At 43.7% G+C, this 26,588-nt stretch overlaps 1 protein-coding gene across 4 annotated transcripts in view; it reads left to right on the forward strand.

The window, feature by feature from the left end:
• DIS3L2 (DIS3 like 3'-5' exoribonuclease 2) overlaps window positions 1–26,588 on the forward strand; it is a 186,528-nt gene that overhangs the window by 74,320 nt on the left and 85,620 nt on the right. For all 4 annotated transcript variants that reach the window (XR_009278081.1, XM_058843466.1, XM_058843467.1 and 1 more), the window contains exons 8-11: window positions 1,903–2,009; window positions 3,200–3,447; window positions 10,031–10,204; window positions 24,850–24,929. Coding sequence is in view for 3 of the 4 variants with exons in the window: in XM_058843466.1 (XP_058699449.1) it covers window positions 1,903–2,009; window positions 3,200–3,447; window positions 10,031–10,204; window positions 24,850–24,929 (609 nt within the window). In the remaining variant the exon portion in view is untranslated. The remainder of the gene's footprint in view (window positions 1–1,902; window positions 2,010–3,199; window positions 3,448–10,030; window positions 10,205–24,849; window positions 24,930–26,588) is intronic.

Below are 26,588 nucleotides of genomic sequence, written 5' to 3' on the forward strand. Positions count from 1 at the left end.
GTCCAGCTTTCCTTTGTTCCAGATCATCTTGTTCTTTGCCCAGGCTGTCTTTATGATTGACACACCATAAACTGTTAACTGATCGCTTGAAAATTTATAAGGAAACAAAATGGCTCCTGGCTTTAATTCTTTGCTAAGTGATTGCCTGGTATGACCTTTAACTGGCAGAAACCTTAGAGGAGGTAAGCAAATGAGGTAACCTCGGTATCCCCCACTTTTTAACTGCTTACAATTATACAAGCAGTTTTTTTCCCTACCTTGTTTGTCACCATGAAACTCTGGGTGGTTTTATCCTGTAGTAAACTGGTTTTGGCAAGTCTGAATTCATTTCAGTTGAAGTAAATCAGAAATGGTTTTACTGCTTCTATTATTCAGGCTTTATAAAGCAAAACAGAATTTTATTTAAACCCCTGAATACCTGTTAATTTTCCTCTCAGCATCTCTAGCAAAGATCTCTGGGGAGAGGAAGAGCATATCAGAAGGCAAAGCTGAGGATAATTAGCAACATATGAGAACCAGAGTTTGTCATTAGAGCAAAGCTGTCATTGTCAAGCGACTGCTGGGGTAACATTGCCTGGAGGCAGTGCAGACCCTCCATGGGGACACAGCCATCTGTGAGCATGCCCTGGTGATGGTGGGGCACAGCCAGACCCGTGGGGAAGCTGCTGTGCCACTGTCCCCCTTCCCAAGCACGAGGCCAAACACCCGGCACTGCTCTGCTGCAGCCGCCTCTCCGTCCATCGTGTCAACAGCAGCCTCGTCCTGGGGCTCTGTGGGACAGACTGGCCTCATCTGGGGGGCAGGGTCTGCATGTCACCACAGTGCTTCTGGGGGCTTTCTCACATGGGTGAGTGCTGTTAGCCTCCTGGAGCACAGACCTCAGCAAAACATTGTTTTATCTCATGTCTTCTAAGGGAAACAGTGACAGCTACGTCCCTTGAAACTTGCAGTTGGTGCCACGGTCTCTCCTTAGGAAAGCAAGATTTCTTTTGAACACTCTAGGCCTGATTTAGCACATGCGCTCAAGATGGATGTGATTGCCATACAAATGAAAAAGTCTGACATCTCCTGTGAGCTCTCCAGACAAGTGCTCATTGATGCTTCCATCCCAAAAATTCTGGCAGAGCAGTAACCACAGGCTCTCATCAGGGATGCAGCTCAAGAGCAGCCTAGTATCAGCCTTCTTCATGGCAAAGATCACTTTGGACTTCAATGTTTGTAAGCATTAAATGCCAGCCATCTGTAGCAGATGCTCCCAAGCTCACATACTTCAAAATTTCAAACTAGAAATTAGTTGACACTCGATTTTAATAGTATGAGTATCTGGTCCATAGATCTCGGGGGAAGGAAGCTCTTGGGCATATCCAGTGATTACTTCTATAAGACTCTTCATAAGCCTGGTCCACAGCTGAAGAGGGTCAGCTTAGTAGATGTGATTTCAGTTTCTAAGATAAACACACATTTTATAACCCTGCATAACATTTTTAAAGGAGATTAAATATTAAATGGATGTATGTAGGAAAGGACTGCTTATGTAATGTTAATGACTTTAACTAAGAAATGCCACAAAATTCTTAGCCCTTAGTAATTCATAAGCAGAACTTGTTTTCTTCCTCTGTCTATTATGACTGATATAGTCCTACTTACAAAGTAGGGACTTAGTTTGATTTTTGTTGTTTTTCAGCACATCTGCATGGTAAGTGAACATGTATCTGCTGTCTGTTGTAGTTCAGAGAAGTAATAATTACTTCATGCTTGGCAATTCTAACACCTGAGAGATCTTTTTCCTTTCAAATAAGTCTACTACATGGGTATTGTACTGTGCTGTGCTTTAGAGCAAAGGCCCAAGACAAATTTGTCATGGAAATGTCCTACAGTAACTGTCCTGTGTGTTTGATGCAGGGAAGGCTGGAGGGGTCACTGGTGTGCACAGAACAAAGCAAGATGATGGACCCAAGATCAATGATCCCAGGCTCCTCCCAGATGAGTTTCTTCAAAGGACAGCCAAGGTAAATCCATGGAAAGTGACAAGTAAGCATGTGTGTGCTCCCAAAGGCTGAAGGAGACCAGCCCTGGCCTCCCTGTAGCCTCTATCTGTTGATCTTTGAGTCTCATTCTCCGTTTCAGAGAGAGTAATTGTCTGATCTGATAAAAATCAAGTGACTTGTTATTTTTACCAATTATCCTAGGTTAAATTCCATTTGTTTGTCATGCAAAATTACTTAGCAAGATTCAGGAAAAAGATTGGATACTAATATGAGTGTCAGGATATCCAGAGTTGTCAGAATTAATTCTTACAGACTTTGGAAAGGCTGCTAGTACTGTTGATTCAAGATTTGAGTCAATCTCTGAATGTTAAGAGACCAGAAAAGGGCTGCTGGGTCAGACTGGGTCAGTTCTCTTCCACGTCTTGTGCTTTCCCTTGCTGCCTCTGATTCTGGTCCTGTTGTTGGCTGGGCTGCTGTACTCCCATCCAGTGTGGCAATTCTAGCACTCAGAATTGTGCAGAGGTGCAACTCCTGAAACCTTCTGGAAGGACTCTTCTGTATAAGCTTAGGAAATCAGCTATAATGTTTCTGTTATCCAGTGATTTATTATCGTCTACAAAAATATAGCCTGGATGAACACCTCTCTGGAACAATTATTTAGTGATATTGTAATTTATTATTCTTTTCAAAGCCATCTTGTATAAAGGTAAAATAACCCCTAACTTCAGAAAGCACAGAGAGAAGGAGAGAACTGCCAAATTCCCAACAGCACATCCTTTCCTGTGGTTAGCATTGGATCTGCCAGCGGCACCGTTTTTGGACTGGCCTATTCTGTGCTGACTGTTGAAATCACAGGCCGAGAATACAAATGAAAGATTTTACAGGAGTTGCTTGTATTTTGTGGCTAATTCCCTGCATTTGGAAGCATCTGCTTCTTGTCTGGTTTTGTTCTGTAATCAAGAAAATTGCTGTAGAGAGCTAGCACTTGGAAAGCACTTAGCTCTTCTATAGCCATGAGCAAGATGGCAAGGAAAATACATTGTAAATAGGTACTCAGTTAAATAATGCACACACATATACACACAGGGAAAACAAGATACAGACCTTGTGACTTTTCCAGATACTCTGCTAAGCATTTGTGTATCCTTATTCTGCTAAATAAAGTAAGTTTCTCTGAAGGTATTAATTATAGGAACTGTTGCCTCTCCCAGGTGGTATATATTTTGGAAAAGAAGCATTCTCGTGCAGCTACAGGTTTCATCAAACTTCTGGCTGACAGGAACAGTGAACTCTTCAAGAGGTGTGCCATGTTCTCACCTGTGGACCACAGAGTGCCCAGGGTCTATGTGCCCTTGGCTGATTGCCCTCCAGACTTTGTGGCCAAGCCCGAGGCCTATTCACAGATGCTCTTCATCTGTCGCATCGTGGACTGGAAAGAAGACAGCAACTTTGCATCAGGGTATGTGACTGCCATCAGAAGTAGAGATGACTGAAATTTCTAGTTGGAGTTCTTGTTTTCACTTAATTTGTTACAAACAGTAGAGACAGAAATCTGTTAACAAGATGCTTGTCTTGTGTCCAGATTTATGTTCGGACGAAGGACAGCTCATTGCTAGTTAATCTCATAAATGTTAATTTCTTCGAGTGCTTGTTTCAGTGCTGGTCCATCACAGCATTGATGAGTGCATGGTCTAGGGGGAGCACACGTGCTCAGCCTGACCAGCACAAGCACCATGGGGTTCTGGCAGCCTTCCTGTCTTTCTTCCCTGTGTGGAAGAGTAGTACACAGTGTGCAGACATTTCCCTTCTGCCAGGGGAAGATCAGTGTCTGTGAGGCTCATCTTTAGTTTTTACGCCTTTGTTGGTAAGAATTAGAAAGAAGTCACAGATTTTTGTGGTTTTAAATTTGCATTGGTTCAAGGAGGAATAGTAGAAATCAAGAGAAGCATGTGAGAAGGGTGTTGCACTTTGTGTGTTTCATCAGGCACTGTAAAGTCATCACTGTCCAGAGTTCAAATTGCTGGCAGTGCTGTGAAGAAGGAAATTTTAAGCCAGCACTACACAAGTGGCCTATGCTGGGCTGGGTCCAGATTGCAAATTCATTTTGCCTCTCCATAAAGAAGACAGTGGTTTTCAGCATTTTCACTTTTTTTGTCGGATCCACTGTAGGGTGCCAGACTCCCACCTGGAGTGGCCATGCTGTTTCTATTGAATGGTCTCAGTAAGAAACGGTGATTTCAGTTTCCTTGGGAATACTTACTAGTCCTGGTTTAGTTGATAATCCAGAGTAGGTAACTCTGTGACCATACTGTGGTCAGATTTTTCAGGTGCATTTGGATTTAATCTGGAGCATGTGCAGTAGTGGGAGTTGTTCATAAAGTCCAGCTTTTCTCTTGCCCTTGAAAAGCAATTCTGATGGGGTAGCACAGCTGATGCACAGTGTGAGCATTGCAGGTTTGGGAGTCCTCAGCTCAACCTGCTGGTAAAGCTTAAAACTTAGAGTAAACATTTTTAAGAGTGTGTCGGCACAGAGCTATCAACCCTAGAGCTAGAAGTAAACTAAGCTTAAGTCCACATTTCACAGAGTTTATCAGTTGTAGCTGTTTTGTGTGCCCAGTATTACAAGTTTCCTGTGTGTTCCTTGAGAGCCACGTGAGCCATGAAGTCACTCAGTGTTTCCTAGATAAACTGCAGTGCATGAACTGCAGTGGCCTCCCTTTGAGCCCCACTTAACTAGGGTCTGGCTGTGCTGTGAACTTCACTGAGAGTAAGTTTCTTACTGGCAGAGATTTGCTTTGTCTTCTTTGACTCCAACTGAGAAAAGACTGGAGGGTGATTGTAGTGCTTGGCTTCTGATCGTGAACAACCCCCCATTTCAGCAGAAACGGGAAATTAGGAGGATGGGCTAATATCTTTTTTATTGGCTAATGTGTGTGTCTTTAGTCTGCACTTCTGACAATACTGGATATTCTCATCTGTCTGATTTGATCATTTCCAAGATGTAAAGGGTGTTGTCAGGAAAGAAAATGTCCATGATTGTGTTCATACATAGTCGTTTCCTCTGGGAGTTGGTTGCACTTCAGTAAGTGCCTTGTGGAGATGGGAGCATAAAACCTTGGTGACCCCTTTTGTTTTTAGCCATAAATAATGCTTGTTTATGCACTGAAAGACGAGGAAACCTCTTGAAGGTCCCAAAAGATTCTGTTTGCTTTTGGGCTCATTTATGAGCCATGTTGCCTTATTTATAATGACTTGTGTTGTGCTGGTCATGGCCCCTCTGAAGGAGAGAAGAGCAGGTGATCTGCAGCTCTTTACATGCTTTGTTTAGTGTACTTTTTTGTGCACCCCTTAGTTCTGCCCACAAAGTTCCTGATATGCGTTTGGCACCACCGCCGTGGTTTTAAAGATGTCTGGACAAAGAATGTGTTGGTCATTGCCCTGCACGGTCTGTTGGAAGTGTGACAAGGGAAACTCCCTCCAGGGTTGGCAGTCCTGTCCCCTGGATGCCTTGGGTGTTTCTAGGTACTCCATCCTGCAGCTGAACTCTCCCAGACTGGTCGTGCACCTTCCTTGGCTTTCCTTTTCCCTTGGGAAGTTCAGTGCCAGGTTTCCAAGCACAGTTAATGACACAGATTGGTCTTTACAGCGACCATGTGCGGGTGGACAAATGAGACGCCCCTGCCAAGAGTTTGGTGGTGACATTGGCCACCCAGGGTGCTCACCTGCACAGGGGCAACCTGAGAGTCCCTGGAGGTCCCCTTGGGGAGGGGGGTACGTTTCTGTGTCATGATTGCCACCTGGTGGTCACCAGCGTGACACTGTCCCCTCCAGAGGCCACCCTGTCACCCCGACTATGCTGGGAAGGGGTGGTGAGGTACTCATGGCCCCAGCTCTTGCTGGCTGTGCCGAGTTGAGCTGCTGTTGCTCCCTCCTACATGTGAAGTGACTTTACCTTGGCAGTGAAATACTGTATGACTGTACCTGCTTCAGGTAACAGGTAAAGCAAATTAGCTCCAAAACATTCTCCTTTTTCAGGTAAATATTGCACGTGCTGCCATGTACCATTATTTTCTGGGGACCTTTCTCAGTCTTGGAGTCCACGGTTGTTTGGAGTATTAGTCCAGACGTCTCTGCACTTTTGCAGATGGTTAAGGTGGAATTTTTTTGTCCCAACGTGTGATGATGGATGAGATTATTTTAAAAAAACACCTAGTAGAAAAGCATGGAATCACTGACTCCCTCTGTGTCACACTGGGCTTGTGGCCATTCTAGCTCAGGGTCTTAGATATTGGTCTGTCAAGGTGACATGATTTGTTCCAGCTTTTGCAATAAAATGAAATGTTGCAGGGTGTTATTTCACTTGCTGCTGTTTCCAAAGCCATTTGAGTGGCTTGAGTTCTTTTCATTTCTGGCATTTTATTCTGGGTTGCTTTTTGTTTTTTTTAAAATTCAAAAGCGTGTTTTGTTTGAGGGGAAATAACCAGATACCTTGGGTAGTTCTCTGTAAGGCTCAAGGGAAGGTCCAGTTCTCTCAACAGAGCAGTGTAGCTCTGTTGAAAAAACACCTTATTGCAGATGGGTGTGTCCCTCAATAAAGCTTTGTTCCCTTGGCACAACTAATCACTGTGTAGGGCTGCCCCATCCGTGTTGGGAGCACCATGCTGCTCCTGTGCTCTGATGGGACATGGCCTGGCAGCTGAAGTAATGATGTGGAGCAGGGCTGGACTGTGCTCCCAAGCACTGGGGTTCCATGGCACAGCTCTCTGTCCCTCTGATGCACAGCCCTGCAGCCCTCTCACCATCCCCACTGGCATCTGTGGCTTTCCTCAAGCCTGTGCAACTCTATCTGTGAGTTCTGGGCCCTGGACAGTCAGAGCACCCAGGTGGGTCTTCTTTGCTCTCATCTCTTCTCTACAAACCTTAAGGACTGGTGGTTTGTGTGGGATGTTCTCCTGCTGCTGAAGGAAACCCTCCATGTAGGATGACTGTGGACAAATCTGCTCCAGGAGAAACTGAGCGAGGGTGTTAAGGTCCCAATGGAAGTTACTCTGATTTGGGAGCCTGCCTGGCTTCTCAAAGGAAGCGAGCCTTATGTAATCCTGCTTTGTCTTTTTGGAGAGTTCTTACCATGTAACCTTTGAACACACTGGCCAGTTTCAGCTCAGTGGAGTTGAAGTGGAATGGAGAGAGCTCAAATGTTCTAGCTAGAGATGGGTGGCTGAATAGATGTGATGAGTGTCACCATGAGAGGGAAGAGGCAGCTTGAGGGTGTCTCTGTCCCCAGGCACATCCATGGCAGGTTAGACTCTGGTGAGCAGGCACCTTGGAGCAATTCAGTGATCTTGCAGCTATGGCAGATTTGGAGAAATACCCTGTTTTGCCCCAACCATGGCATGTTCCAGTCAGTGCAAGCTGCCACCATGTCTGACATCAGTCCAAGGGTATTCAAGGAATTCAAGGTAATGCTCCCTCATCAGCGTCACAGAAAAGAAATATTTACGTCTGTAGCCATTGTAACTTTTTTTTACCTTTTGACATTTAAAAAAAAAAGAGATACACGCAAGCCCAGGGTGTCACAGACGCCGTGACTCCCTGGGAGTGAACGTCTGAGTACTGCTGGGCCCGGTGCCCCTGGTTGTTTATAAGCCTCTTGAACTATTCTTGCTACCCTTGGTGGCCGTGGAGCCCCAGGAATGATTTTGCAGCCTGGCTGTTACTCAGGGGCCATCGGTGATCCTATATGCATTACCTTTGATCACATGCTGTCCTGTCAGATTTTGCTCTGATGCAAGTCATCATGCCTGTGTGACTGTAACATGGCCCCAATTAAAGTCAGTTATACACTTTTTATTTCAAGGTACTTGGGAAATGTTCCCTGGAACACCGTAAATCAAATGTTAATTACTATTAAAAAAATATTAGTCCTATATCAAACCTCTGGGTAAACCCCTTGTGGTTCGTAATCTAATTTCAGTAAACGGATCAAGAGGAACATGGGTTTCAAGACCAAGCTGGAAAGCACTCTGGCATTCAGAGGTGCTTTCCATGGCGTGTCCTGCAGATGTCCAGCCGCCCTCCCAGTGCACTTCCCAGATCTGCCCTGCCAAGGGGCACCTGAGACTCAAGTTCTTGACATTTCTCCCGGGTAGGACAATGTGCCCTCTCTTTTCCTGTTTTGTTTTTTCCATCCTTGGTGGTGCTGGTGGGCCTGCGGACCCAGAGGCTCATCCCTGCTCAGTCCCAGCTCCGCACCAGATGCTGGAAATGAAATGGTGATTTCTCTGTTTTATTATTATTGCTGAGAGAGAGGGAGATAAAACTGATGCCTCATTTATTTACATTAAAATAAGGATTAGCCTGGGACCCAGCTGCAGGAACAGAGAACTCAGCCACGATGCCAAATGTGCACGTATTTCTGCCATACAGTTTGTACATAAAATCGAAACAATAAAGGGAAATATCTTTTATCCTTGTTTTCATTTTTATTTTAAGGCTAGACGATGTGAACTCTACAATTTACCATACCATGAAGTGAGCAATCCTTTCCAGCATATTACACAACGTGACAGGTTTATTACACAGCCCTTCCCGTTGTGAAGAAAGAGCTTTGCTCCCATAAAGAAGATGGGCTCGCTTGTGCTGAGAGTTTGGGGTTTGTTCTGTGGGTTTATGGCACGTTTGGAGCCTTGAGACTGTCTTGCTTGTCCAAATAACAAGTGCACTGTTTTGGCCCCAATTTAGGAAAGTAATTAGTGTCTGTTCTCACTCATTGGAATTAAAGCAGAAGGATCAATATAATGACTGTGTATTTTATGCAGTGGAAAACCACTTATTAGAGTGGCTGGTTTTGTGCTGTATTATTACTCCTCTCTTTTGTGTCATGTTTTGATGGATTCGCCTTAATTTAAGTTGTAATCTTCTTGGGTCAGGAACGTTATCTCTATTGACTGTAATGTGCATTGGCCTAATGGCAGTATATTAAAAAATAGAAAGTAATTTAACTCTGTGTACTGTAGTGCAATCTAAAGGTGAGAAAGGGGACAGGGGGAGCCACCATGTCACATGGGTTCTCACAGGATATCTGTAATCAGCTGGAGGGGGAACAAATGTCTCGCGCCTTTGGAGTCCTGGTTTGCACAGAGCCCAGAGCTGAGCCTTGATTGACACCAGAGCTGTTGGAGAGATCCATGCTGGGGTTTGCACTGGAGCAGATGGAAACTTTCTCCAAGCATAATAGAGCAGCAATCTCATCCACGCATGTATAGAGCACTTCATCAAGCACTGTTAGCTAGGGGGGACAGTTTCTCCTGTCTGTGATTTGTTTCTATATCACTGGCCCCTCTCCAGTTAGCTCTGGATTCAGAGGCCTCTGCTTAGTCAGGAGAGGAGGAACAAATGACTGGGAATGCTGAGGTCCTGGAAGGAGCCTGGAAAATGATTGGAAAGATCTGTGGGTATGTCTGTGTAAGACTCCTGTAAGGGAGGCAGTGGGGATTCTTCACACCTGTCTTCACAGGGCATGGGTTTGCCCAGGCAGAGATGTGTATCCTTTGGGATGGAGAGCAGTGTACTGAGCTCCCTGTGGAGCTGTCTGGTATTTGGTGTGAATCTATTCTTCATTTTTGGTAGTAGACGTGTGTCACCTTTGTCAGTGGTGGGGAGAGGAGGGTGGGGTCTCAAGGCAGTCATGTGTAATGCTAGTGCTGCCTGTGTGGATAGCTATGCTTTTCTTATCCTGTGGGATGCATTTTTCTCTAAAATTGGAAACTTTCTTACCTTTGTAAAAACCTAATAATTTAAAACATCTACTTCAAATTAGATACATAAAAACAGCAGAGGGTGGTGGCTGGTGGGTGTTTTGCATCTCCAGCAGACACAAGTCATGGTATGGTCTGAATTCCTGCTAAGTCCTCTGCCAAAACTCAGGGAGCAATGAATGGGTGAAAGAGTGCATTTGAGGGCTCAGCAGCCTCTCTGCGGGACAATAACAACATGACAGTAGTAATTATACACTTTAAAAAAGCATCCCTTTCTTTCTGCAGGCAATTGTGCAAAAGTCTTGGACAGGCCGGAGAGATCGAGCCAGAATCAGAAGGGATCCTGACGGAGTATGGTGTGGATTTCTCTGACTTTTCCCCTGAAGTCCTGGAATGTCTTCCCCAGAACCTACCCTGGGTTATCTCACCTGGAGAGCTGGCCAAAAGAAGAGATTTAAGGTAACAACAAAAAGCATGGTCTTGATACTCCTTGGGTTGGTGCAGGGTTGTGCTGTTTTGTTTCGCTTTCATCACATTTTGTAAAGACACTGACTTTAATGTGTGTACCATATTATACCTTACCTGTGCTAGAAAGCATAGAAAGAAACTTATTTTCAAAGTACTGCAAACCCAGTTATTTACTTGGAGAAGTATTTTGTGAGGCAGGGAGGCCTTTTCCTAAAAGAACTATTGAAAATTGAAAATTTGGTGTTTGGCACCTAATCTGAAAGCTTTCTGTTTTTGTCTGGAATGTATTGTGCATTTTAGTGGTAGATTTATAGCAGAGATTTTCGGAATGCCTGGCAGATCAATGACCTGGGACGTTGTTACTCTTGAGACTTAAGACAGATAAAGACTGTCCACCTACCTCACATTAGCCATCCCTGCAATGTAGTGATGCTCCCAACCAGCTTTCAGGAACTCCTCACCCGCTGAGCGGCAGACATTGGCATTGCTGGACTATCCAAAACTACCAGTGGATTTGCTACACTTCTAAGTGTCAGATTTTAGAGACATCCTTACTAGAAAAGATTTAAAGACCAAATAAAAATTATTTATTTAGAACCTCACTTTGCAATAAAGGATGGTGGAGGCAAACAGCAAATACATTATTAAGAAGACACAGTATGTTCCACTTCCAGCCTTGCTTATGCTGGAGCATCCTGACTCAGTTGGCAGATTCGTTGCTATCTTGTATAATGCTGAGGTGAGGCAGCCCTAGGAGGCTAATTCCTCTGGACACTGCACTGGTACAAGCACCTGTATATATATGCAGCAAGCCCCTCTTCCTCTTCATTTATCTGTTACTGGCATGGACATTAGCAATTTGAGCAGATAAGCTGATAAACTGCAGCCATTTTTATTTCAAGGCTGAATATGAATTTGTATCTGTACCTGTACTCCAGGTGTTATTTTGGACCTAATTCTGCTCTGCAGCTTCCTTCCTGTTTCAGCTTTCTGGATTTCCACTGCCATACAGTGGAATAATTCAGCAGAGAATCACACTCCTGATTGACTAATGCTAGCACTCAGATACCAGATCCAGACTGCAGGCTTCAGGTAGCATAAAAAAAAAAAGTAGATACTGAATGCTGATGTTCAGATGTCACTTGAAAGTGCTTATTTTTATATTCTTGACTACAGTTCAGTAGCCTTCTCTGTTTCTTCTGACCGAGTTCTTTTAAGCAAATAAAGAGCTTGACTTGTCTCCAGTCAGACAGTCAGTTTTGGAAATAAATTCCAAGTGCATTTCTTGCTTTTATTGCTGAGTTATTACACTGGGACTTATCAAGGTGATAACAGTTCTGCGGTTAAGCTATTTAAATCCCTCTCTGCCCCTTCCTGACCACAGTGCACACTACAAAGTAGATTTCCTTTTGATCCTCTCAAATATAAACATTTAACAGTCAAAATTTTTAAGACAATTATTTGAGCTTAATTTGCTAATCCTTTTAATGTCAACTGCCACACTGCTGACTAACCAGTCTGTGGTCTAAACACATATGGAGGTAACATGAGACTTCTAGTTATGGAAAACAAAATACAGGTGAGTCTTCTTTCCTCACAGAAAGGGGTTTGTCTACCTAGAAAAAAAGATGAGTTTTATTAGTAAATGCAGTGTGAATTGTAGGGAGGTGGTGTCAGGCAGTTGGAGACCTAGCTGGCATCTCTGATGGATAAGACCAGAAGACCTTGAGACTGTTTTTGGCAAGTCCCAAGGTATCTTGGCCTCAGTTTATTATTAAATATCAGCTTTCATATTGTCAGCAACAAGTGTGCTGTGACCTGCACTGTCCTACAAAGGGCCAGTACACACGGCCCAGGATTGCATCCACAGGAACACACCTGGACCTGGGTGTCTGTTCTGGGTGCACATCTGTGTTATGCCTTGTTTTGCAGGGCATCTCACACACCTGCCTCTGTGAGCGCCCATCTTTGCTCTACTTTGTGCATGGTGGTCTGTCAGGCTTCCCAGATTACTGTACAGTAGTTTGAGAGTATGATATAAATTAATTACAGTGAAATAAAACCTCATCTTTTCCCCTAAAACAGCCATGTTAACACTTGTAAATAGCTCATCCTAAATCAGCTTACACATTGCTTGCTCGACTAGAGTAAAAACATGTTAGAGTTTAGCTTAAAGTACTTTCACCTCTAGAAAATTGTCTGCAGTTCTGCAACATGGGGCTGTAAATTTTCTAGCATCATGTATAAAAGTTGTGAGGTTTGGAACTGAGACCCAAAAAATGTCTTGTATTTTTGTGTGTTTCCTCTTCCTGAGATAACTTTTCCTTGTTTCCTTTCGTCTTGGGAAATGACCCTTTCCTCCTCAAAAGGTGATTTATGTGCTCTGCTGACCAGTGTCCAGGGTGTGGTCTGGGAGTCAGAATATGGAGTGTGGAGAGAGGGGCTCTGCACCAGAGGTGTTTGTGAGTGTGGTTATAGATGAAAGTGAGACAATGTGTTTCACCAAGCTGCTGAGGCTGGGCAAGAGGGAAAGACATTTTATCCATGCCATCTTGTAAATGCGTTCTTGATCTTCCTGCAAGTCTTTCAGTTTTACAGGAAGCCTATTCTTGCCATGCATATTCTATTTGGATAGCAACTGTGATCTCACCTACACAGCCTGTGTAGAATTTCTTCCAAGAGATTTTTTTTCCCCCTCATTTCTCCAGTAATAGCTGACAAACAAAGGTTTACATAATATTTCAATATTACTTAAGGCAGAAAAGTTCCAAACCTTGTGGATGGCTTTGAAATGATTTAGCTGGCTTAACACTGTGCTCTGCCACTTTTGCATGGTTTTATCATGGACATCTGTTTCTCACCTGCATGGGTTTATTTATAAAATTAGACAAGTATTTCACAGGCATTCCCAGCTTACTCGTTTCTAAAGAGCACCCAAAACTTCTAATGAAAATCACTAGGCAAGTATTAGGTGTTGGCACTGCATCCTGCAGCTGCATTTTACAGAGAGCATGAAGGTTCATGAAGTATCAGAATGTGTGGTTGAGGAAACTTCTCTTCCAGAAACTTTAAATATTATAATACAGATAGGACTGGAGTGCTCATTTTATTATTCAGGTTGACTGGAATTGGTATTTGTTTCATTAGAAGTTTGAGAAGTTTGGTTTCTGCTTTTAGGGAAACATTGGAGGATTAATGTCATAGAGACAAATGTTGATGGGTGCAAAGTTTCAACCACTTTCCTGTCTTTTCCAGTGTTACAACATGTAATTTTCATTTCCGTGTTTGCTTTGGGACAAAATGTGGCCCCTGAAGAAAAGAGGGGTGAGGGCAAAGAAGGAAATACAAATTTCAGAGGTGGGTTCAGGAGCTGGGGGCAGAGGGAGGAGGAGGCCATTTAAAGAGTTCTAGCCAGGAATCTAAGAAACCCAAAAGCTATTTTGAAGACTCATTCCAAATGTTTCTAATTTCATTCATATCTTTTTGTTTCCTTTACTGCTTAACTGGGACAAGAAAGTAAAGCCAGGAAAGTCCAATCATAGTGGGAAACAAAAACCTAAATATTGGAGAGAGAAAAAAGGCAGTTCTTTGCAAAGCAATTCTGCCTTTTGCTTGTCTCCCATTGTTGGTGTTACTGTGGAAAATGTATAACATCACTTTTTTGGAAAATGTTAGAACTTGTTCAAGTAGAGATGGTTTATATAGTCTAACATGGAAGAACTACAGGATATCTATTTCTTTACCATTTGCCTAATAATAAGTGAGCCTGTTGACCTCCGCTGGACTATTACAAATGTGAAACTTGGCACTCAAAATTGCTTGCTCTAAATTTTCCAGTTGCTTTCTCTTTTTCCATTTGATGTCATCCTGCCAACTAGTGATTTTATTATTATAAACAGGACATTGTATTCACTTTTAAGAAGAAATATGAAGCTGAAGGTAAAATTACAAACTGCAGTTTCTCAGCTGGCAAAATACAAAACAATGAGCTAAAAATACTGAGTAGAGAAAGGGTGTTGTGGCAGGGAACTCTGAAATATCTACAAGATGGATGTGTTCTGAAGAGCAGAAACTGACTGACTTCAGCTGAGCAGGGCTAAACTCTGAAGAATCATCAGATTGTTCAGCTTGGAAGGCAGCTCTAGAGATCATCTACTCCAGCCCCATTGTTCAAAGCAGGGTTAGCTGGAGCAGGCTGCTCAGGGCTGTGCCCATTTGGGGTTTGGATAGCTCTAAAGATGAAGATTCCATAACCCCTCTGAGGAACATGTGCTGGGGCTCAGAAGGACGTGTCTTTTTTCCTTCAAATAGATTCTCCTGTGTTTTGTGCCCACTATCCCTTGTTCTGTTGGATACCACTGGAAATTGTCTTGCTATCTTCTTTACTCCCTGTATCAGGTGTATTTTCACATTGAAAAGATCTCCCTGCCTGAGCCTTCTCAAAGCTGAGCAGTCCCAGCTCTCTCAGCCTCTCCTTGTAGGTTGGATGCTCCGATTCCTTAATTGTCATCAAGGCACTTCAGCAAGCTTGCAGCACTATGCTGATATCTCCCTGGTACTGGGGAGCCCAGAACTGGACACAGCACTCCAGTTGTGGTCTCACCAGTGCCAAGAAGAGGGGAAGGATTGAAGGAATGCATCCTTTGGCCTTCTGGCAACACTTCTCCCAGTGCAGCCCAGGAGGCTCTTGGCCGTCTTTGTTACAGTGACATATTGTTGGTTCATGTTTAACTTGTCCATCAGGACATCCTTTTCTGCCAAGCTGCTTTCCAGCTGGTTCTCCCCCAGTCTGTACTGGTGCATGGGGTTGTTCCTTCCTGTGTGCAGGATTCTGTTTTTCCCTTTGAGCTTCATGAGATTCCCGTCAGACGGTTTCTCTGCCAAGGTCCCTCTGAGTGGCGGTGTGGCCGGCTGCTTCTCCCACAAGGCTAAAAGGGCAGCAGACAGGGGGGCCAGCCAGGATCCACTGCATTGGCAGGAGGCAGTCAGTGCTCACTTGCTTCCCTCGCAGGGCAGAGTTACTGAACTTTGCTCTTGCAGGCAAATGAATGCAATGAAGCTTTCAGTTAAAATTTGCATCTTGGTATTTAAGCACAGGACCTCACATGCAACTAATCCAAGTTGTTGAAGGCCAAATTTGTAGTTTTGGCTACCCCCTCAGAAATGTGGCATCCTTCCTTTGGCTGATGAGGGGAGAGGAGCAGAGGTGCTCTGCTGTGTCCTTCTGCCCACTGGAGAGGGAAGCTCTGTAGCACTGTTGGTACTGCACTGCAGCTCTACTTTCCATTTGTTTCTTTCTCAAGGAGTGTTACAGCTGGTAACAGGGATTAGCACTGTGTATAGTAAGGGTTTGACAGCGTGGTCATTGCTGCAGATGCCCAGGGAAATAATTGGCTGATAAAATTAGAAGTGTTGGTAAAAATGGCAGCCTTGAGCTGTGCAAGGGGTGTTGGAGGAAAGCAGTCAGCCTCTGAAACAGATGTCTTTCCAAGGCAGGTGGACAACTTTAGTTAGGAATGAGTGCAGGGCAGATAAAACATTGTTAAACAGCTTGTTTCCTGGAGATTTTCCACTACAAAAAGCTAGTGTTAAGTAGAGCAAGTCTTACTCAGCTATAATAGGATATGTAAAAATGCTCTGGTTTCTGATGGAAACTGAAAAATTACTTGTTTAGCAAATGTATAAGCAACATTGCTGCAGAACTGACTGTTATCTTGGAGTGGAGTGGAGACACGAAAAGGGGCAGATTGTGATCTCTGCTCTCTCACTGAGCTGTTCTGTGACTGATTAAATGTTCTCCATAGAGAGATACATCGGATTAGATACATAGGTGACATACAGAGGATTACTCAGTGGTGTCTGAGCATATCAGATCCAGTTCCTCTATATTAGGATTGATTCCAGAACCTGTGATGGTGACTGTACTTGCTCTGGGTACTTCTGCTCTCCAGGCAGCCTGGGTGACTGTACCATTCTTGGACTGATGAGGAGACCTCATGTTAGTTCCTTTCTCTGCCATTAGCTGAGTAAGTAAAACTCTTGAGTAAGTATGCTCAAGGTGCTGTTGCCACTGATGTGATTCAGCTCCTTGCTTCTGGTTGGCTTCTTTTGGTCCTCCTCTCTGTTTTTATAACATTTTGTACCACAGTATAGCTACAGCAATTATGGTGATGCTGTTTTGAACAGAATGATGCATGGTCTGTGCTCTCAGATGCTGTTGCCAGTGCCTGGTGTATGTAGACACAGGGCACCTTCACCTTTTTCTTTACAGGGAGGTGCGTGTGATCATTAGAAGTGCAGCTTCAAGCAGAATTTGTGGTGTATGGTTGGATAGGGTTTTTGCTTTCTGATCTTGTAAACCATCACACCTAACTTTGCTTTGTTAGAAATCCGTTTAGTTGGGGAAAACAGTAATAACTTTTGCATCTAGATTGTTATACATACAGCCTTGTTCTTGCCAGGATACTCATTTTATGGAGAGAAGTGGAAGGAAAGAAGATGAGGATAAAATCTTAAATAAGTCTGACAGTGTCTCTGCTTCTTACAGGATTCCAGTGGATCACAAGGTGGGGTTTTGATGAGCAGAGAAAGGTGCCATATCCCTTCATGTTTATATGGGTTAAGTGGTGCAGTTCAGGTGTGCCAAATACTGCCTCTTGATATCACAGTGCTTTGCTGGTGCCCTGCTCTCACTACAGGTCAGATAGCACAGGGTGGAGAAGAGATGAAGTGCCCAAGTCCTGGTGTCAACACAGGTATCTGTCTCTGGTGCTGTAGCTGAAGAAACCCAGAACTACTCCAGCTGGTGAGGTGGTGTATCCCTGCTGTGTATTTCAGAGCTGATCACTAGGACAGGCTGGCCATTACCAGGAACAATATTTTCCTTGTGCTTCACTCTGATGGAGAATGCTTTAACCTGTCCATCTGTCTCACTTTTTGGGTGATTGGATCTTTGTTACTAGGTTATTCTCAGACCACTCCATAAAAAGAAAACCAAACAACCCATAAATCATAATATAGATGGCCCAAATGCAAGTGTATGAGGCAGAGATGTCCTAGAGATATCACAGCATGGATTAGAAGTGGGACAGTCTGGAAAAGACTAGCAAAAATATTCTGGGAGATAAGGGATTGATTTACAAGGAAGGATTAACTGTTCAATGTGTATCTGCCAACACTGAAACTAGAAGTTTGTGAAAGATATAGTAGTTGATAGTTAAAAATACATGGATCAAAATGAAAAAATGAGAATCATTTACAATGGCGGGAGGATAAAAAGGGGTGTTATAAGGACAAGTAAGGTAAAACAAAGAGGAAGCCTTTCCTGTCCAACCCAAAATAGACTGTAGTGTAGACTGCTAAAGAAAGGACTGATAATTCCATCACTAAAGATGCTTGATACCATACAGGAGAAAGTCCTTGCAAATGTACTGTCATGAACAGCCTGGCTCTGACCTATGGGGACTGGATGACCTAATGTCTCTTCCATTTCTAGCCCTGTGCATCTATGATTAAAGTAGTTTATATAATGCAAGTGCATTTTCAATTATACTTTGCTTTCTTGCGTGGGATAGTGGTGGTGCAGAGAACTCATTATATTTGTGGCACAATTACAGCATGACTTGTAGGAAATACTGCTGGTACTTGGTCTCCCAGAGACTCTGATCTCGTTTGTGAATATATGTTGGCTTTTCAAGCCATATAGGTATTAGACTGCAGTGCTTTTTTTTCTGTCTTCCCCCTTACTTGGAGGCCATAAATATGGAGGAAATAATAGAAGAATAAATAAAGGGAATAATTGATTCTGTTTTGGCATTCCAGTAAGCAGTCTCTGGTGAAAATGTAAAAGTTTATTGTTGTAGATGTGTAATACACCAGGAGTCATTGTCAGCTGCTCTCTTGGACTGAGGTCTGTTTTCTGAACCAGGAGAGGACATTACCTGAAACATAAACACAGAGAAATTAAAAGGAGTAGTGCTGGTTTGAAGTTGGCTTTCAATGCATTTTGTGCTCTGCTGGATTTTTTTGAGGTCTATAATGATCAGTGTTTGAAGGGATTAGTTTTTGCTTCCAATTATTTTATATTTTTAGTTCATTTTGAAATTTATGCACCATTCCAAAAGAGTTTTGTGATGTGTCAAGTGTCTTTGTCAGTCTGTTACAGGGCATTCAGAGTACCATCAGAGATTTGTCAGGGTACTTCTCTTGCAGGCATATTTTTAAAATATATTCCTTTTAAGAGGCTGTCTTGGAAGCAGTCACTCTTGGGTTTTAACTAAAATCTGCCAGCATCAAGTGTGACAAATGTGGTAGACTCTACAAGTAATAAATGTCTTTAGGAGTGAGTTGCTGAAGTCTCAAATGCTCAGGCACTGATTGGTCTCTGAAATTTCTCTTGAAGAATGGGTACTTCATCCTGATTTGAGTGATGAATATTGGCAGAATTGGTCCTATGCTTATTGGCACTTTGTAACAAACCTACGCTGACACTGTGGTCGAGCTGGGTTTACTTGTGATTGAAGAACGAGATTGATTTTTGTGGTTGCCATAACAATTGGATTGTTGTGTGAAAAAATGTTAGTGGCATTCACTGGAGCGAGTTGACAGCTCTAGGATGCCTGTTCCCAAATTAAAACAACTGTTTCCAGCTTTGAGAAATGGTGTATGCTTAGCTTTTGCAAGATGGTGCTCAGCAGGGTCTTAGAAATGACCTGAAGAACTTAAAGATTCTAAAAGTGCCTCTGCTATGCTTAATTTTAAAATGCCAGCTTTGAACTGGAGTTAATAAGGGTAAACCAGGAGGCTGAGCTTTCACTCCCACCAGGCTATTGTATGTATTCACAAAGTGGAGAGAACAGCACAATCTAAGGAGTCCCTAGAAGAATGTAAATGCACTGCAAGTGTCTAGACATGCAGTCACTCGTACTGTAAATGTCTTAGCACTGACATACTCAAGTTTAAAGAAGGCTTGTGCTGCTGAAACTTTAATAAACAATGGTCATTCCTGTCTCACCTCCAGCTGAAGCAGTCTGGACTTTGGAAATGGGCTGATGCTTCTGTAAAAGATTGGGCTTGGTGCTTCAGGAGTCTTTGGATGACTGGAGGGACTGTGGGCCTTGACAACTGCACCTGGGGCAGGGCAGGGTGTCAATGTGTAGCCACTGGGCTGACTGAGTCTTAAATGCTGGAATTCACAGATAGCGGGTTTCAGCCACCTTCAAGCTTCTGGCATGCTCTTTGTTCTCTTTTGTAGTTGTTTTGGATGTGTTGGTCTTTGTAAATGTCTAGAAAACATCACAGGAGAATGCTTTGGTCTGAAAGTTGCCTGTGGGAGGGGAGTCAGAATGGGGAGGTAAATAAGCTAATTAAGTCCAGGTGCCTTAATTCCATCAGCTTCCTGAGACAGGGAAGTGGAGAGGGAGGTGCTGATCTCTTCCCCCTGGTGACTGGACATGTGGGAATGATTTAAAGCTGTACCAGGGGAAGTTTAGACTGGATATTAGGAAGCATTTCTCTACTGAGAAGGTGGTCAAACACTGTAAGAGGTCTCCTAGAGAAGTGGGCAATGCCCCAACCCTGTCAGTGTTTAAGAGGCATTTGGACAAAGCCCTTAATTACAACATGCTTTAATTTGGACAGGCTGGACCAGATGATTGTTGTTGGTCCCTTCCAACTGAAATAGTTCTATTCTGTTCTGCTTCATTCACTTCCCTTCCATTTCCTTCTCTTCCAGCCTGTGTGTCTGGGTTTCCTGTTGGAAGACTTCCAGTGATTTCCTGCTCAGCACCTTCCTTAGGTGTTTTGATTTTCTTGTAAAGAATCTCTCTCTTTTTCTCTCGTGAGACTTGACAATCTAAACTCTGCCCACAGCCTCATTCCTGAGCAGTCCAAGCTTAGACAAGTGCCAAAGCTGGGGCTTCAGCCTGAGTGACTTGAGATGTGGTGGCTGCTGCCAGGACCAGGAGGAGTGGTGATCATGTATAGGAGCATGGACATGGTTTGGCTGCCAGCTGATTTGTGCTTGTGCTGCCTGGGGTGAAATTCCTCCATCCTCTGCTTTGCCTGGTTCCTGAATAGCTGGGTCATACTTTACTTCTCTAGAACCATTCCAGAGCGACCTGGAACCGTTCCAGAGGGACCTAGAACCATTCTAGTGCCTACCTAGAGCCGTTCTAGATCGCTCTAGAACCGTTCTAGAGCCGACCTAGAACCGTTCTAGGTTGCTCTAGAACCGTTCTTAGGCTGCTCTAGAACCGTTCTAGGTGTGTTTCTTAGGCTGCTCTAGAACCGTTCTAGGTGTGTTCTTAGGCTGCTCTAGAACCGTTCTAGGTGTGTTTCTTAGGCTGCTCTAGAACCGTTCTAGGTGTGTTCTTAGGCTGCTCTAGAACCGTTCTAGGTGCGTTCTAGGTCGCTCTAGAACCGTTCTAGGTCGCTCTAGAAAAGTTCTAGGTTGCTCTAGAACAGTTCTAGGCGCGGTCTAGGTCGCTCTAGAACAGTTCTAGGCTGCTCTAGAACCGTTCTAGGCTGCTCTAGAACCGTTCTAGGTGCGTTCTAGGCTGCTCTAGAACCGTTCTAGGTGCGTTCTAGACTGCTCTAGAACCGTTCTAGGCTGCTCTAGAACCGTTCTAGGTGCGTTCTAGGCTGCTCTAGAACCGTTCTAGGCTGCTCTAGAACCGTTCTAGGTGCGTTCTAGGCTGCTCTAGAACCGTTCTAGGTGCGTTCTAGACTGCTCTAGAACCGTTCTAGGCTGCTCTAGAACCGTTCTAGGTGCGTTCTAGGCTGCTCTAGAACCGTTCTAGGCTGCTCTAGAACCGTTCTAGGTGCGTTCTAGGCTGCTCTAGAACCGTTCTAGGTGCGTTCTAGACTGCTCTAGAACCGTTCTAGATTGCTCTAGAACCGTTCTAGGTGCGTTCTAGGTCGCTCTAGAACCGTTCTAGGCTGCTCTAGAACCGTTCTAGGCTGCTCTAGAACCGTTCTAGGTGCGTTCTAGGCTGCTCTAGAACCGTTCTAGGTGCGTTCTAGACTGCTCTAGAACCGTTCTAGATTGCTCTAGAACCGTTCTAGGTGCGTTCTAGGTCGCTCTAGAACCGTTCTAGGCTGCTCTAGAACCGTTCTAGGCTGCTCTAGAACCGTTCTAGGTGCGTTCTAGGCTGCTCTAGAACCGTTCTAGGTGCGTTCTAGGCTGCTCTAGAACCGTTCTAGGTGCGTTCTAGATTGCTCTAGAACCGTTCTAGGTTGCTCTAGAACCGTTCTAGGTGCGTTCTAGGCTGCTCTAGAACCGTTCTAGATTGCTCTAGAACCGTTCTAGGTTGCTCTAGAACCGTTCTAGGTGCGTTCTAGATTGCTCTAGAACCGTTCTAGGTGCATTCTAGATTGCTCTACCGTTCTAGGTTGCTCTAGAACAGTTCTATGTTGCTCTCTAGAGCCGCCGACCTAGAACCGTTCTAGGTCGCTCTAGACCCGTTCCAGATAGCTGTAGAACCGTTCTAGAGCCGCCGACCTAGAACCGTTCCAACCTGCCACAAAAGGCTGGTAAGGACAGAATCTTGCTTCATGAAGGGTTTCCTGATGCTCTAGTGTGTACATGCAGTTCTCTAGACTGGTATTTAATGTTGTTAGCATTTATTAGTGGTGAAAATCTGGGCTCCATGTCTCCACTGGTGAGTTGACTCATCTATGTGCTGCTGCTTGGGAAGATCCTTGAGTTATACAGGAGGATCTGTAGGGTGCTGCTTTGTCTGCTGTGTACGAAACTGGCACTGTTCTCCAAGCAGCAAGAAAATTGCACTGTAGCACCCAAGCTTTGCCCAGCTGGGTGGTCTTGCCAGAAACCTTGCCTCTAATACAGCCTGAGCCCATGGCTTATCATTGCAATGCTTCATCCTGATGCAGGTAGCTTCTCTCTTGAGCAAAGAGTGAGCCCTGACCACTGGAATTTGTAATCTCCTGATGACGTAGGTGTTCATATTTTTTGGTTAAACTAAGTGATATGTTTAATTCTGAACAGTTTTACTGGCAAAAATGAATATATTGTACCAATCTTTGAGGCACCAACTGTGCAGTGTTTTCTCTGCTGATTCTTGTGAATACCTTAGCCTAGATGTATACATAGATGTATGTATTTGCACAAAGGAAAACAAACTGCTGTTGCAGTCCTGTGATCTGTGAACATTTTAATTACCATGACGGTAATTCCAGCTCACCAATAAACTACTTATCTTACCTCTACTGCTGCACTAGCCATTTATTTTAGGTCCTGTTAAAGGTAAAAAGACTAACTGCTCTGCAAGACATGCTTGTCTGCTTTAATTAGTCTTCCTGAAGCTGCGCAAACAGCACCGCACTTAATTAGCTTTCCTTAAATTAGGATTGATATACCAGCCTGTATGGGTTGACACTGTCGTTACTGTCTAATAAACTAAGTGCTCTATTCTGTAATTTTTTCCCCTCAGGTGGTTGATTTGCAAGATGCCAGACAGAGCCAGTTTTAGCAGGGCCCTTGTCACTGCCTTGGGGCTGGAGGTGTCTTGGCCAGTGCTGCTGGGGGCCGACAGGGTCTGGGCAGTCTGGGTGGCTCCTGCTTTCCTGACTCTTGGTTGCAGGTCCATCATGGTCAGTTGTGAGTAGTTCTCCTGATCCTCCCACGTCTTGCAGGCATTGCCTTGCTCTGGTGCTCAAAACCTCTGAAACAAGGAGAAGGGAGGAAAGATTTTGTTCTTCCATTGGCAGAAATTCCATGCCAAAGCAAGTTCACCTCTGCAAACCTGTGTTAGGCATCTGTTTTACGCGAAGATGGTCCTGTAAAAAGTGGAAGTTGCCACACTGAAATGTTTTGGATTTCTTTTTGACCAGTGCTGGTCAAAAACAGATCAAAGTCCCGATGTAGTTGAAAGATTTTATATCTTTCAGTGTCACAGTCTCTTAATTTGTTTAGATGCATGCAAAGGATCAGAAACTAATGTGCATCTGGGGATTAAGGCAGCTTTGCTGTCCAATCTGAAAGCCAGCATATTCCAAAAGATTTTCAAAGTCTCTGAAGGCAGTGAAGTGCTTTTCTGATTTTTATGTGTTTGAAAATGTCCATTTAGTGTGCCTGGTGGAATTACATAGATGTTGCCAGCTGTCTGACACCAGCAGATACCACCCAGAGCATTTCAGTATGGAAGTGGTAGGTCTGCAAAGCTGGGGACACTGCTCTCACTGAAATAGCACCCATACAAAAAGACTAAGACTTTCTAATTCCATGTTCACTTGCTCCTTTAAGAATTCGCTGTAATTTTCTCCTCCTGCCTCTCCTACCCCAGGAGTAATACCAGTGGTTATCCTGTTAGAAAAATAGCGTGTGTTTGCATTATTCATCTCTAGAAGGGAGTTGCCATCATGATATGAGTCTTTCTGTGACAAAGAGAAAAGAAGAAAAGCAGTGGTCTGATCTCTTCCATGGCAGCCTCAGCCTATACCATTGTGCTTGGGGATCTTTTAACTAGGGAGGGGCTGAACTTACTCTGAAAGTTAAGATAAAAGCAAAATAAGCCAGCAAACTCATTACTGTACTGACCTCATTGCTCTTCAGCTCTGGTCCCACATTCCTCACAGTGCTTGGGAGAACTCTGCCGTAGTCCAGAGGTCTGGGAAAGAAGTTGCAGTAGGACAGCCTGGGATGAGGAGAGGCCCAGAAGCCGGAGTTTAGGAAGTTTTATTTGTTGAATGCTTCAGGTTTTGTGTCTCACTGGTGCCAGACTCTGCCCTATTAAACGTGATGGCTCCTGAGACAGATGCTTTGTTTGTCTCATCTGTGTGGCCCTATCTGTGGTCCAGCTTGGTGTATTCCCAGTATTCTGCCACCCACTACTACAGGACAAATATATGTGAGCCTTCCAGGACAGGGCTGCAAATTCCAGGTGCCACCTGGGACAGCACATGCAAAAGAATGTTCAGCTTTTCCTGGGCACCAAGTTGATTTGTAAGATCTAATGAGCTGATTTGGAACTTGCCCTTTCTATAATTTTCACATTTTTTTCTACTGAACCTGTTTTTTCCTTTGGTCCATAATTGGCAGTGTAGGTGAAATAAAAGAGTCCTGCATCTCCTGGGTGTCTTTACTGGGACCAAAACTCTCACTCAATTTTGTCACATTCAGCTTGGTTTGTTCTCCGTGCCTCTGCTCTGTGCTAGCTGTGCCCAAGGAGTGTCAGATGGTGTGACACCTACTCTTTGGCATGGGCATGAGGGTTATTTGTGTTCCATTTAGCTTTGCAATTAGGAACAATCTATTTTTGCTCTAGCTGCAAGGCATCTAGGCTTTTTCCTGCTTGTTTCTTTGGAGTGAACTTGATGGGCTAAATTGTTTAGTTTTTGTGAGGGAATATCTGTAATGAAATGAAAGCTGCTAAGACCAAGCAGTTAAACTAAAAAGAAAAATGAAAAAATACCCAAGGAGATTCATTTGTCTAAACAGTTTTTTTTAAAAATAGATTAGATTTAGAATTCAGATTAGATTGCAAGATGTTTCAGCAGAGTCTTCTGAAAACATGGTTGTTGTTGTTGTTGTCTGGATGTCTCTGATGGGCTCTGTGTTTTGATACCTTCTTCATGACTGGGAGATAAATTTTCCTTTTCTTTTTTTCTTTGGATAGGAAAGAATGCATTTTCACCATCGACCCATCAACTGCCAGAGATCTTGATGATGCTTTGTCCTGTAAACAACTCCCTGACGGTATGAGATATATTTTACAAAATACTCCTAGTGTTTGTATTCAGCTGTTGACACACTTGTGTCTATAATTTGTCCTGAAGTATTCTTTGCCAAATATAAGTCGAGTAATAAACTAGTCCTTCTGTTGTTTTAATTGCTTGTTTTTAGAATTCTTCGAGCAGACATCTTCAAGCTGCACTCAGTCTTGGTGTTAGAAAATGCAGAACCACAGTGTTTTGCATAATCAGAGCTGTAATTTGATTTGAGCAGATCTCAGCTGTCTCCTGTCATTATGGGAGTTAAAGCTGAATAGCTAATACACCACTCCTGCAGGCTAAAGTCAAGTGGAACTTTGACCTTGTGTTTGCAGTCCATGGGTAAAGGAATCCAGTTTTTTGAAGGTCACTGGCTAAACTGTTTTTTGGTGTTTATGGGATGCTGGGAATTGTCAGATGAGCACAGTGTGCCTTATAAGTTGTGTTTTTCTTCTCATTGCCTTTTGAGCTTTCTCTTCTGCCTTATTTGTACTTTTACTATGCTGTAAGCCAACAGAACAGAAAGTAAAGCTCCAGAAGCCAAATCTTGATGATTATGACCAAAGGAACTTCTCTCTTGTAAGCTTACTTTGCCATCCAAGCTGGGCTCATTTAGTTTGATAAGATCCAGTAACAGGCTTGGTTAGAAATAGTGCATGATTAGATTAGCCTATCTACGCCTAATAATGAAGATAAAGGGTTTTTTTTCAGTGTGTGTCTAGTTTTTCTTACTCTTGCTTATCATCACAATATGGTGACATCCAAGACATAATTTCCATTTTTTAAAGTTGATTTCATACTGTGCAATGTGGCCAATGAATTGTAATGTCATTTAGACCCAAATACAGAGTACTATAACAGTGCTATAAGATGGATGAAAAAAGCAGAGGTGAAAGACAATTTGAGGCCAGTAAAATTAATTGTACTGTACAATAGCAGTTTTGAGGCAAGATTAAGGAAAAACTGCCATTGTTTTTCACAGAAAATTGAAAGAGTCTTCTTGAGAGATCGTAAGCTGAGCTCTGTTCTCCCTCTTTCCAATTTGTTATCTGAATCACTGTAGGTTTATGATGGGTTTTAGATGCTACAGGAGCCATTCACTGAGCTGGTTTGTGGTGCATACGTCTGCATTGTTCTCTTACCTATAAGCCATTTGGAGAAAGTGTTCAAAGAAAGTATCAGTGTGAACAAGAATTCTTCACTGGCAGAAAGCCAGCAAAGCCATTGCAGCGCTGCCATTCGTGCTTGGGGCTTGTGGGTGTATGTAGTGATGAGGGATGTGGCCACCCTTGAGGTCTGCCTTGTCTTTCCAACTCCAGCAGAGGAGAAAAGAGGCAGGCAAGTGAATGCACTCTCTGATGGCTGTCCTATCCCAAAAGCCTTTGGCTACCTCTGTGGATCATTTTCCATGAACCATTAGCTGGGAGCCTGCTCACAGCAGCCCTTTATGTGCCAGATCTCTGACTTTTAGCTGGAGCCATAAGTTCTTTCATGGGCTTGTTTTACCCTGTTCTCCCCTCAAGGAGAAGATGCTCTGAGCTGGAGCCTTCTTAAGAGTGACCTTATCCGTGCCTGTCCTGGGCATCATGTGTTCAGCCTCTCCTTTCAGCCTGTGATCTGCTGTGAGAGTGCCCACACTCCACCA

Source organism: Poecile atricapillus, chromosome 8 (assembly GCF_030490865.1).
Source record: "Poecile atricapillus isolate bPoeAtr1 chromosome 8, bPoeAtr1.hap1, whole genome shotgun sequence".
Lineage (NCBI taxonomy): Eukaryota > Metazoa > Chordata > Aves > Passeriformes > Paridae > Poecile > Poecile atricapillus.